The sequence below is a fragment of the Arvicanthis niloticus genome, chromosome 3 (genome assembly GCF_011762505.2).
Source record: "Arvicanthis niloticus isolate mArvNil1 chromosome 3, mArvNil1.pat.X, whole genome shotgun sequence".
In the NCBI taxonomy this organism is placed as follows: Eukaryota; Metazoa; Chordata; class Mammalia; order Rodentia; family Muridae; genus Arvicanthis; species Arvicanthis niloticus.
Window position 1 is genome coordinate 69,903,148 of NC_047660.1, and position 13,257 is coordinate 69,916,404.

General features: G+C 39.1%; 1 protein-coding gene across 41 annotated transcripts in view; it reads right to left on the bottom strand.

Annotated features, from left to right (window-relative positions):
- Nucleotides 1-1,146: 1,146 nt before the first annotated feature.
- The window catches only part of Ktn1 (kinectin 1), a 137,708-nt gene continuing 125,597 nt past the window's right edge, over nucleotides 1,147-13,257 (bottom strand). For 7 of the 41 annotated variants that reach the window (XM_076931161.1, XM_076931156.1, XM_076931157.1 and 4 more), the window contains 6 exons: nucleotides 12,733-12,822; nucleotides 12,503-12,595; nucleotides 11,561-11,644; nucleotides 7,442-7,525; nucleotides 4,423-4,518; nucleotides 1,505-1,597 (listed from right to left, as the gene is read on the bottom strand). In XM_076931161.1, the coding sequence (XP_076787276.1) occupies nucleotides 1,562-1,597; nucleotides 4,423-4,518; nucleotides 7,442-7,525; nucleotides 11,561-11,644; nucleotides 12,503-12,595; nucleotides 12,733-12,822 (483 nt within the window). In that variant the 3' untranslated portion in view covers nucleotides 1,505-1,561. Of the gene's footprint in view, nucleotides 1,598-3,455; nucleotides 3,573-4,422; nucleotides 4,519-7,441; nucleotides 7,526-11,274; nucleotides 11,359-11,560; nucleotides 11,645-11,879; nucleotides 11,952-12,502; nucleotides 12,596-12,732; nucleotides 12,823-13,257 lie in introns of all 41 variants that reach the window. The other 34 variants (XM_076931145.1, XM_034497192.2, XM_034497180.2 and 31 more) reach the window with 12 other exon arrangements.

Genomic DNA, 13,257 nt, shown 5'->3' on the forward strand with positions numbered 1-13,257 from the left:
AGTTCTTGTAAGAGAGTAGAAAGACGAGCACTGGAACCAGAAGGCAAAGCAGCTCATAAGGCCTTTCACCATTCATACAACTGCAGCTCTAAAGATATTTAACCTAAGGGCAGAGACTGAACCATCACTGAATGGGAGCACAGTTATCTTTCCCTGTATTACTCCAGAGTGGAGGAGCTGGCTAGACTGACGGATGTACTAGGGACAAACTTCTAATAGGATTTCGTATAGGAAATCATTTAAAAACTACTCATGCCCCCATCAGGATGAGCAGGATGTACACCTTACTATTTCAGAGGCAAAAGAAGCATGAGCATGTGTAACACTGATGGAGGGGTGCAGATGAACAAAAGACTGAGGTGATATTCAGAACAGAAGAGGCCATTTGTGTTCTGTGCATTTTGTGTTCTGTGATTTGAGCCTCGCTTTGTAGCCCAGGCTATCTTCTAATTCGCTGTCCTCTTGCCTCTACTTACCAACTGCACATCTGACAGGTGTATCCACTAGACCTGCTTCAAAATCAAACAACTCTCAAAAGAAGGAATACAGAGTGCAAAGCCTTTGTGGTGAAAAATGACTAAGGACTAATGTCCAAGAAAGGAGACTCAATACTATCTTCTGGCTTCCACGGGCACTATAAGCATGTGGTACACATACACACATGCAAGCAAATCACTCATGCACTTAAAATAAAAATAAAATTTTAAAATAGCAGTAATACTAAAAGGTACTTTAATATTCATTGGCACAAGATACTTGTCATTTAAAGAAAACAGTGTTCTCAATACCACACACACACACACACACACACACACACACACACACACACCTTCCAACAGAAAAGAGAATGCATGTAGCCTTGCTAACAGTCTCTGAAAAGGGAAACTTAACAGTTGTTATGTGAAACAATAGTAATAAAAGTAAAAGTAAAGCAGAGTTCTCCTCCATGGTGAATGGGACCCTTGCTGTCACCCACGCTGTGGTACTTGGCACAGTCCTGACTCAAAAAAGACACAAAGGTCTAGTCAGGAAGTTACAGAAGCAACAAGACTTGTCTTTTTTGGTGGCTGCAATTAGAAACTGCATTCTAAATGACAGTCATCTGAAACACCTGTTGAAACTCAACGACAATTAGAGCAAGCCGTGTTGAATAATAAGTGTCCCTTTATTTGCTGATTATAAGAGCAACAAAAAAGTGTTTCCTTGAGTTGATGTCAGAGGCAGCTTCTTCCCACGTGTTAAGCAGTGTACAACATCAGTATTAAAATGTTAAATTTCATTGTCTATACCACTTTGATCTTCTGAACAATTTGAGCAAAATAAGGTAAAAGATTACATTTATTTTATCTTTAGGAATGTAAAGGTCTAATTATTCAAACAGTTTTATTATAAAACTAAACTCTGAAGGTGTCTACAGAGTTGGCTTTTTAAAGTGTTTTCTCTTTAAGTCAGTAGTCTAACAAGGATTAGAAAAGACAAAACTGTTCAGTGTCCGACAAAGTAGAAAGGGTAAAACATAAATAAGGCTTTAATTTGGCAAAATATAATACAACGCCTTCTGTTAACTTCTAACGAGTAATTTCCCAATTACTTCACTCTGTAAAAGATAAGAAAGCAATCTATTTAGAACAAAGTAAGAAAAGCAACCCACGTGCATGTATCCCACACAGATTTCACGAGCTCCAGCCTGGCACTTCAGTGATACTCAGAGCACCTCATACTGATGGTGATCACCACAACAGAAGACCTCAGGATTCAGAAGCCTTTAGATAAAGATTCTGAAATGACAACCCTGAGAAGCCATTTTTATTAGTCTTGCTCAGTGTAATGCAAACCCAAGGTGCAAAGTGGAACAGGCTGAAACTTACAAACCCCATCTCTAATAAGAACAAACACTCCTAAGGCAGAAGGCAGTCAGCACTCAATCTCATTGCGTCTTAAAGCTCTCTAATCATTAAGCCCTTTTCATAGCACCAAGTCAGTAGACTTGGCATATTTTGTCCAAACTTTCTATGACTATTCTATTAAATGCAAAGAAAAGCTTCAGCAAATCATTAATGATGTTGGCAAAATGACTTTAGCTATTATTCTAGAGAAGACAGAGAAACTACACAAGGGAAGAAATAAACACAACGAGAAAATAAAAACTGACAACATGAAGGAGAACAAGATTAAGAAAGTATCTGGAAAAGAAATAGGCTGAAGCCATGGGAAGAGAAGACTTTCTCTACAAAAGAGAAACCAAAGTCATCTACCAATTTGGGAAAGAAAAGTGCCAGAAACATGACTTCCAGAAAATGGAAAACTGAGCTTACAAAGATACAGGCTCCGCTGAGAGCTTCTAGCCTAACAGTAAAGATGGAAACAGGTTTACTGCACTCAGTCTTCTGAGAGGAAGTCAGCACTGTTAAGGGCATGGGCTTAGGTAGGCTAACGGATGGCTCTCCTGAATAGAAACCGTTCACATACCTGCCACATCATGAGAGAAGACTGTCAACTTCTCCTCATGCCTAACCTATTGTTGGGGCTTCTACGTGGCTGTCAGAGAAACTTTGGTATAGGTTAGGTTAGGCAGTCTGCCTTGCCCCTTTGTGCCTACAGGGTATCACAGTAATTCTGGAGCAAGGAGCCTCAGAAGAAAAATATCTGAAATATCCTTTATATACTCAAATGCTATCCCCTTAGCAGCATGATTTAAGTCAGACAAAGGGGCTAAACTTAGGCTTTTCTACAGTTGTGTAAGCAACAAGAGCTCATAACATGATCTAACAATGGACTTATTATTTCCCCTAAACCAAATCCCTCACTTCTAGCATGAAGAAGTAAGAAGATTATCTACAAAAGGAAACTCAAACAAAACACCAACTTGGTATGGTGGTGCCACCATGATTCTAGCACATTCAAGGCCAGACCTCAACACTGCCTGAACAAGTCACCTCAAAACAAAACAAAACAAAAACCACCAAGCCAGCTCTAATCAGCAGAAATTATGGAAATCTACTACTCCCATCTTTATGTATACAATAAATATTGTATGTTCTTTTCATATTACAAAGTTAGGATGGCTGCATTTTTCAGTCCAACATTAATAAAACAAAGTCAAAAGCAACCACAGTTATAACAAGAGGGGAAATGCCCATAGATACTCGCCCTGAAGTAGGATCAGAATCAACTAACGGACAACTGTGGGCTTTGCCATAACAGACCACTCAGGTAGCCATGTCACAACCAAGCTGCCTATAGTAACTACACTGTAATTCTATTCCTCTAAACCAAAAGACATCAAAATGTGTGCACAAAAGGAACAAAACAAGAAAGGTCAAAGCTGCCACCTAGAAACTGTGAGAGGGAACATTTCTTGAGTGACATGAAGATCACTTTATAGTGAGTAATGGTATCTGTACTTTTCCCCACTGCGTTATTTATAAGGAAGCAGCAGTTCTTAGTGTCCGTACCCCACACCTGGATTACTTCTCCTTTGTGAGTTGTTGATTTACTTCCTGAAGCAATTGCTGTAACTGTGTCACAGTCTGATTGAGACTTACAGACATCGTCTCTTTCTCAGGAGACTCCTGAAAAGAAGGTGGAAGGGACAATAACTTCAAAAGCCTCTAAACACAAAGACAACAGTGTGCAACCAAAAAGGGAAATGACCTAACATTTGTAATACACAATTAGCAACACTAGAAATCACACAAAAACAAAACAAAAATGTTTGCTGATTAGTGGCACAAACTAGCTGGCACCAAAGAAAACTATATTGTATAAAATGCTGGCCACAAAGGAAAACTCTAGTCTGAACATTGTAAATGATGGATTTTTCCTTTCAGAAAACAAAACAATTATGTTTTAAAAAAACAAAACAACTTATCCAGCAAAGGAGAGCATGCCTCCAAAAGCCCCAAGCACAGGGGCCACACACAGGTGCTTACTGGGTGCCACAGCTACTCTGTATTTGGGGTCTCCATGGTACTCATTTGTTCCTTCCAATAACCCTACAGGACAGGTGACATTGCCAGTACCCTTTACTGAAGCAGAGTGACAGCCACACATGAAGTTAGTAAGCAGCAGGGCCCAATCAAGCATCCAAACTCTAATACCAAAGCACTAATGCACACACCTCTCCATAAAAACACTACAGTTAATATAGGATCTCACAAAGAGCAAGTGAACTACCAATAACAAGGATGCAGCGGTACGCAGGTGAGAAGATAGCTTCTGGTTAAGAATGCTATATATGGAGCTGGGTTAGCTCAATGAGGCAGAGCTTGTGCAATATGCACAAGGCCATGGATTCCATCCCCAAGTTTGCTCCCGTCCCCCACACATGGAAACACAGTTGGGAGCTGAAGAACATGCTTCTTCTTCAAAAAGTTTATAAGGCAACTAGCCTAGAAATTTGAGGTTAAAAGAAATACCCACCATTTCTGGGGAAATATCACTATTCTCAATAACAACAGTGTCTCCAGCAGCTTTTAGTGAAATTTTTGAGTGGATAAAGTTCAGTGACTGTTGAGCCTGTAACAAAAGCATAAAGAGAAAATACATCAACACACACAAAGGAAATAATTTAATATGTATTCTGTACAAAATTAAAGCTCCTCTCAACATACGATGTAAGACATTTGTCACTGAAATGAAAAGAGCTACCCCTTCCCCACCAACTTATAACAACATGTATGCATGTTTTCAGCAGTTCAAACATGGGAACTGAATAAGGAAATTAAAACTAGAAATAGTCACACTGATAAATTTAAGTTTTAGCCTAGACTACAAGTCTGCAAACTCCAACCCACAATCTGTTTTTTAACAGCTCACATCTAAGAACAGGTTTTATGGATTTTTGGTTTTGTTTTTTATTTCATTTTAATTTTATGTGTACTGGTGTTTTGCCTTCACATATGTCTGTTTGAGGGTGTTGAATTCCCTGCAACTGGAATTACAGACAGTTGTAAGCTGCCATATGGGTGCTGGGAATTTAACCCAGGTCATTGGAACATTGGAAGCCAATGTTATCACCACTGAGCTCTCTCTCCAGAGTTTCATTAACTAATAATTAACTAATTAACTTTGGTATTTTTCAGACTGGACTTGAACTCACTATGTAGATAGACAAAGCTTATATAATCTTCTAGCTCCCGCTGCCCAAGTACTTGGATTACAGTGAGCACCACCAAGACTTGGCCTCTCATGTTTTTGTTTTTGAATGAAACATGTAAGTCTATCACATGTGGACCACTAATACTAAACTAGTCTGGGTTTGCTGACTCCTGATCTGGAACCTTTTTTGAACATAAAGTATATTTAGAGAAAATTAGCAGAAAACATTTTATGAGTAGGCTCCAACATTATGTTTTGTTTTTAAAGGTTATTTATTTTTTATGTTATGAGTGCTCTATCTGCATGTACACCTACATGCCAGAAGAGGGCATCAGATCATATTATAGAAGGTTATGAGCTACCATGTGGTTGCTGAGAATTAACCTCAGGACTTCTGGAAGAGCAATCGGTGCTCTGAACCACTGAGCCATCTCTCCAGCCCCATATATTATGTTTTATGCTACATGTTTTACAAAGTGTTTTGTTAACTCAGTAAAACACATTTATAGGCATTTGAATTCAACTGAGCATTCCTACTATCTAGAGGCAGCAGAGGGTCACCTACCACTGCCACTTCAGCTGCAGGCATACCATGGCCTATCTACACCTTTAAGCACCTGTACTGTCTGAGAAACTGCACTGCCAGCCTAAAATTACATCGTTTATATTATGATGCATAAGTCAAAACTTAACATAACACAACAAATTAAATGAATATACATCACAACCTTAAGAGTCTGTGCTCTCTCTGGGCATGGTGACATAAACATTGAATCTCAGGTCAAGAGGCAGCTCCATGAGCTTGAGGCCAGCTGGTCTACACAGAGAGTTCCAGGCCAACTAAGGCTATGAGACCCTATCTCAAGTCAAAAAATAAAAAAGAGGTGGTACTCTAACACAAACTTTCTGAATTCACATTTAACATTTAATCTGTTCTTAAATAATCTGAACATTTTCAAGCATTTCTCAATTCTTAGTCTTTTTTATTAGTAACAATCATAAGCTCTAAGTGTGCACAAAATACTTTTTATGTATTTGAAATTTATATATGCCATGATATTTAAATAAGAAATGTAAAAGATGTTATTAATTAATAATTATTCACAGTAATTGGTATAGGTATCAAAATCTCAGCTGTGTAAATCCTTGGTTATGCAGTTCCAGGAAAGGGATATATGTAACTGTTCTGATAAATATCTCCAACAAATACTAGGCTAGCTCTATGTTAAAGCATATAAGAAGTACTAAAACCACTGCACATCAGAACTACTAATAACCTGTTAACCAAATGAAAAGAATCAGAAATACAATCCTAAAGAAACCATCAATTTGAATAAGAGAATAAAAAAAAAATTGTGCTCGGCATGGTGGCACACACCTGCAGTCCAGCAGTCAGGAGGCTATAACGCTGAGTTCAAGGTCAGCCTGGGCTACACAGTGAGACCATCTCAGAAGAAAGAAGAGGAGGAGGAAGGAAGAAGAAGAAGGGGGAAAGAAGTAGGTAGAAGGAAGAGGAGGAAGGAGGAAGAAGCAAGAGGAAGAAGAAGAGGAGAAAAAGAGGATAGGAGGGAAGGAGGAGGAGGAGAAGAAAGAAGAGGAGGAGAGAAGGGAAGGAGAAGAAACATATTGGTGCAAAACACTAAAAAAACAAACTTCTGAAATTACAAATATTTATGTATTTTTCATTTCATAGACAAACTGAAATATATGCCACCATGCTCCCTCCTTGATGATGATGGACTGACCCTCTGAACCTATAAGTCAGTCCCAATTAAATGTCCTTTGTAAGAGTTGCCTTAGTCATGGTATCTGTTCACAGCAATGAAAGCCCTAAGACAGTGACAATGGCAAATTTTACTTGAAAACTTTGGAGGGCTGGAGAGGTGGCTCCGCAGTGAAGAGCACTCACTTACTTTAAGCCCATGAACGGGACCCGAGCTCAGTTCTTAGCACCCACAGGTAGCTCACAATCATCAGCAACTCCAATCACAGGACATCCAAAGTCTCTAGATGTACTAACTACCCATGTGGTACACAGACATACATGCCAACAAAACACAGCACACACACACATACACACCAAATAATGTCAAAGAATTTTCAAAAATGAAGAAATAAAAAGTAAAAACTTAACTCCAAATGAGGAGACGAATCAAAGGGTTTTCTTGTTGTTGTTACTGTTGTTTACCAAAAAAGTAACAACACAACCAGCAGCCTATGCAACCAGCAGCCTACACATCTAAGGACCCAAAAGGACAGGAGTGGTTTTACAGTGTGTCCGATGAAGATGCCTGCAGAAGATGGGTTTCCGACACTGTCTCCAGGTCAAGCAGTGTCTTACCTTATGCAAATCATCAGCTACCTTCTTCCTCTCCGTTTGTTCATTTTGAAGTTTGGAGCGTGTTTCATTTAACTGCGTCTTGAGCTGTAGAAATAAAGGAATAGAACAATTATTTGTTTATGAAGAATGACTATGAAGGAATGGGCTCTTAAGAGCCATGATGCACAGTGGATTAGCTAAGAGCTGACCAGAGGTACAGAAAAGCTGGCAGCAGAGATCCAACCTGCAGAGCTGAACTTAAGAGACGCGAGAGAATGAACTAGAGTTTAGTGTAGAAAACTTTTAACCCCAAACCAGAGGCAAACACTAAGAGCCTTTAGCAGTTACTGTTCCTAATTATTGATACTATTCCAAATTAAAAGGGAACAGAAAAACTTCTAATCATCTTTAAAACACTCTCTTAACCTAGAGTTCGGTTTACAAGTCAGCTGATGCACGAGGGTGGCTGAGGCTTAGCTTGCTGTTTTAGAGGACTTGTTCTTGGAGAGGACCTCGGTTTGATGCTTAGCACCCAAACACAGCTCTCTTTAACTCAGGTTCCATGGGATTCAATAACTTCTTCTGGCTTCTGTAGGTACCAAGACATGAACTTGGTGCAAAGACATACATGCAGACAAAATACATATAAAATAATAAATCTTAAATTTTTAAAAAGTTATTACTTTAAGCCAATGAAAAGTTAAAAATACAACAGAGTAACTCTGAAAACAGCAATGTAAGGTCTCTCTAGCCTAAGCTGCACAAGTAAGAAATGTCAAGAGGTTACATTGCTGCTCTTCCAAAGACCTTGGTTCAATTCCAAAGGCTCGATTCCCGGCAACCACACAACTTACAGCCACTTATTTATAACTCCAGTCTCTGAGGATCCAATGTTCTCTTCTGGCGTTGGTGGGCACTAGGTATATACATGCATGCAAACACTCACAGACATAAAATATTTGTTTTTAAAAATATTGAGAAAGAATTCTCAACAGGGAAATTGTCAAAAACAGGCTATATATGACCCCAGTATCCATGCACAATACTTCTTTCTCATAACTGTTCCAATTAAACAGAAAGATAACTATTCACGTTGTCTAAAAAGCTAATGCCAGGTGTGGTGGCACAACCTTTGATCCCAGCATTTGGAGGTGGAAGCAGGCAGATCTCTGAGTTCAAGGCCAGTGTGGTCTACAGAGGGAGTTTCCAGGACAGCCGGGGCTACAAGGAGAAAGCCTGTCTGGAAAAAGAGTGTGTGTGTATGTATGTGTGTGTACATGTTACTGATTTTGCCTCCCAGCCATGGGCATGACTTTCAAAACACTTTTGGAATTTTAATAAGGTAACAAGCAGGTGAATAAATAAATAAATAAAACAAATAAATATACTACATTTAAAATGGTATGAGGAATTCCCACGTGGTCAATTTATTTGGGAAAGCCTAAAGTTTCTGCTTTCTGTACCTAACAGAGAAGACCATCTTTTGACAAAACTACACAACAGTGTACGTATGGCCAAGCATATTTATTTTAAAATAAAGCAACTACTACAATCATAAGACAAAAAAGAAAAACAGAAAGTGCCACTTAAAACTGTCTCCTGATAGCAGAAGGGTAATTAACAGAGACGAACCAACAAAATGGAGGTGTAGCCACCAGCCTATGGATCAGGCACAGATGCTACATACAACTGCCGAGTCAGCTTCTAAGCACCAAAACTAAGAAGAAAACTCTCTAGATAAAAATGAAACTGCTATCTGGTCGGTAGTGGCACAAGTCTTTAATCCAGCTTTTGGAAAAAGAGGCAAGCTGATCTCTTTGAGTTTAAGGCCAGCCTGGTCTACAGAGGTAGTTTTAGGATAGCCAAGGTTACACAAAGAAATACTGTCTTAAAAAAAAAAAAAAAGAAAAAGAAAAAAAAAGAAAGAAAGAAAGAAAGAAAGAAAGAAAGAAAGAAAGAAAGAGAGAGAGAGAGAGACAGAACAAAAAGAAAGCCAGGAATGGTGGCCACACTTTTAATCTCAGCACTTCAGAGGCAGAGGCAGGCAGACCTCTCACTTCAAGGTCAGCCTGGTCTACAAAGTGAGTTCCAGGACAGCCAAAGCTAAATAGAGAAACCATGTCTCAAAAAAACAAACAAACAAACAAACAAAAACAAACAAAAAACAAAAATAAACGAATAAAGATTCTTCTAAAACATTCTATAGGCTTACAACTGTGGAATATTATAGACCTAATCAGTGTGATATACACCAAATACATGCAAAAAACTAATCTTCCATTGCACTGGAAATAGGTATAGTTAAAGCAAACATTGGTAAATGCAACACAGATTGAAAATATAGGAGTGTATATGTGCACATGCATGTGCACACAATACTCTACTCCTCATACAACTCTAAAAAACTCATTCTCAATAATCACTGTCCTACAGGGCATCATGATGCACACCTATAAATCTCAATAAATCGCAATACTCTGCAAGCTGAAGTAGAAAGATTGCTGCCAGTTCAAGGCTAGCCGGGATTATACAGCCAAGCTGCCTCCAAATACCCCAATCAGGAAGAAAGAGAAGCAGCCAGAGGGGACAAGGAAGCAGGATGGGTGTGGAGGGGAATGGCCAAGATACATATATGAAGATGCTGTGAGAAACTCAGTACTATATGCTAACCTAAATTTTTTAAACAGTAAAATAAAAAAAAAAAAGTACTAAGTATAACTGCTGTAACAAAGAGTGATCAGGAATGAGAAAAAAATAGGCTTAGTAAGCTCTCCATGTGCATGTGTCGTGCTAAATGAAACAACTCTCAACTGGCAGGATTAATCTGAAATCAGGAGAAAATTACTCTTCCAGTATGCTCCATTTTTTTTTTTTTTAAAGCTAATGTTATAAAGTGTTTTAAATCCCAGGAAGATACAATTAGTGTATAAAACAGAACAGGATTATGCTATCTAGCTAACAGGTCAGCATGTCAACAATCAGTACAAACCCCTAAAAATTATAACAGGAATGCAAAGAATTTCATGTCTTAACAAATTTGGCTGAAATTTAGCCTGGGGCCACAGTCCTAGCTACTGGGGAGGCTGAGGCAGCCTGGGCTGCAAAACTCAAAGCTAGCCTTACGAAATTTAGCAAGACCTTATATCAAAAGTAAAAGGAAGGGCTGAGGATGTAATTTAGGTAGAATACTTGCCTATTATGCATGAGGTCCTAGGTTTAATTCCTAGAACCACAAAGAAGGAAGGGAGAGAGAGGGAAGAAGGGAGAAGGAGGAAGGGAGGAGGGACTGGTTCAGTCAATCACTGTGGTCACTAAGAGTTAGATTACATACTGATAATGAGCACTGGCTAAAATACTGAGAAGTACTGTGAGTTTGAGACCAGCCTACATAAAACACCTCGACTCAAAAGAACAAATAGAACAGAAATTACTTTTAAAAGTTCTGAAATTTACTTTTAGACAGACTAGTTTGCTTTGGTTAGGGTTAGTTCTTGAATGAAGAACACTCATCTATAAGCTTCCTAGTTAACTATGAGAGTTCAAGAAGACAATCTTTACAACTCCTCCAATCAAATTTGTTACCTTATTCACCAAAAAGTAACATTGTTCAAGAAATTAGGTTGCATAAAAAGCAGAAAACTTTGAAATAGAGTTGGAAGCCAAACATGCCATTATTAGAAGCTAAGAAAAAAAGAACCATCTTCGGAGACATCAGAAGAGGAAGAGTATCTCTAACCTATGGAAAGAGCCAAGCTAAAGGTGGTTAGCCAGGAAAAGAAGTCTGGTGGAGTCTGCACACCAGCACACGTGTCTCCAGAGTCTACTGGACACTCAATGGAGGACAAGCTTCTTACCAAGTTAAGCTCTTCATTCTGCCTTACTGCTTCAGAATATGAATCATCAAGCTTTTTCTGCAACTCAGTCAACAGATCTTTCAGCTGCAATGAAGTTTACAGTTTAAGATTGAGCCCCATGGTAACCCATACTTTGCAGCTTACAGTTTAAGACTGAGCCCCATGGTAACCCACAATGCAGCTACAAGGAAGCTCTTATACAAACCACTTAAACAGATTGCTTTAATGCCCTGTCTCAACTGAGAGGAACTGAGCTGAGCAGCGAGTGTGAAGACTGTCTAAGTACCTCTCTGACTTCCATCACGTACGTCGACCGCTCCACCTCAGCCTTCTCTAGCTCCATTTCCAAATGTTCACGTTCTCTTCTCAGCTGTCACACAACAGAGAGACGGTGAGTCATTTACATTTTCCTTCCATGATTTTTCCCATAATAGAATGTTAGGATACTTATGTAGGATACTTATGAATTTAAAGCTGTTATCAACTCAAACTACTCAAGATAAAAACATGAGACATAAAAATAACTTTAAAACACAGATTTTTGCGCAACCCATAATGCTAAAACTGAGTTCACAGGTTGCAAGTCTAAGTATCAGATCACATACATTCTCCATATCTTTGTTTTCTTGTCTTAGTCGCTCTAGCTCTTGCTCTGAGGCTGTGAAGGAGGACTGCATCTGAAACGTGAGACAACGTTAAGAGAGAGCCACTGAGGACAACTAGAGCCGTGGACTGCAAAGACACGTTAATGCTCCAATGGCACAGTCTACAAATCTTTGGGCCATATTCATCTCTATCCTGGGCCACTGGTTGGATATAGAGTTTTTCAGTTTTGCTTTTTAAATTTTTACTTATTTTATTCAAGAGAGGGCAAACACAAGCCACAATGCATCTGAGGTCAGGGGACAATTTGCAGGAGTCAGTTCTCTCCTTCCTCCATGGATAGAATCAGATTGTCAGGTTGTAGCAGGTTCCTTTTGCCAACCCTGCTTAGCAGTTTTGAATGTAGCCTATACTGAATTGTCAACTAAAGCTCTTAAAAATCAGAGTCTCACATGTAACTTCATTTCAATAATGCTCAGAACCTACCCACTTGTACTGATCCTATATTAAAAGCCAGCTAGAATCACCTAATTTTTGGTAATAACAGCTAATCACTATATCTACTCTCCAAAGGTATTAACACATGCTCACTCAGTACTGCTGCTGTAAGCTCTTCCTTAAATACCTGCTCAATAGTCCTCCGAGAGTCTTCAGCCTTAACTTTCCATTTACTCTCTTCTTGCTCCACACTTCGCTGAAGCTTTTGCAAAATCCCTTCCTGTAGACAAAGGCAGAATTGTTCTGAAAATTTTATGATTTTCAATTATCCTGTTGCCAAGATAAATCACAAAGGCCAGGGAGAAACAGTCAATAATTTAAAAATAAAATCAAAAGGCAATTCAAGCCATATCCTACTGTTTCTGCAAGGACCGATTTGTATTTTTCACATTCCAGCTGTAGCAGTGTGTGCATTTCATTAGCTTCTTTCAATCTGTGCTCCAAAACCTGCAAAGAATGAGATAAAAATGACAAATGAGAGGGTTGTACCTCACATTAGTTTCAGTATCTGATGACATAATCAATGGATTCAATGATTTTTAACAGAATATTACAGTCCGAAGCAGCACTGCAGTCTGATGGCCTTTTGGTCACATGGTGTCCACTTGAGAAGCTCTGTTTAAGTCCTCACTAAGAAACACCATCACACATTTACACAAGGATTTTACTCTACACACGAGGCAACATGTAAGGAGACCCATAAGTAACTGTTACAATGCCATGACACACACGAGGAAGGAGAATTTACTCCTGCTACCTAGGATTCAAAACAATCAGGGATCTGTACTCTCGGTGGCCAAGGATAAGAAGGAAGCCAGTTTGTGAGTGCTGCTGAGGTTATCTGGGGGTGCTGCGGCGAGCCAATGAAACTGGCACATGTCT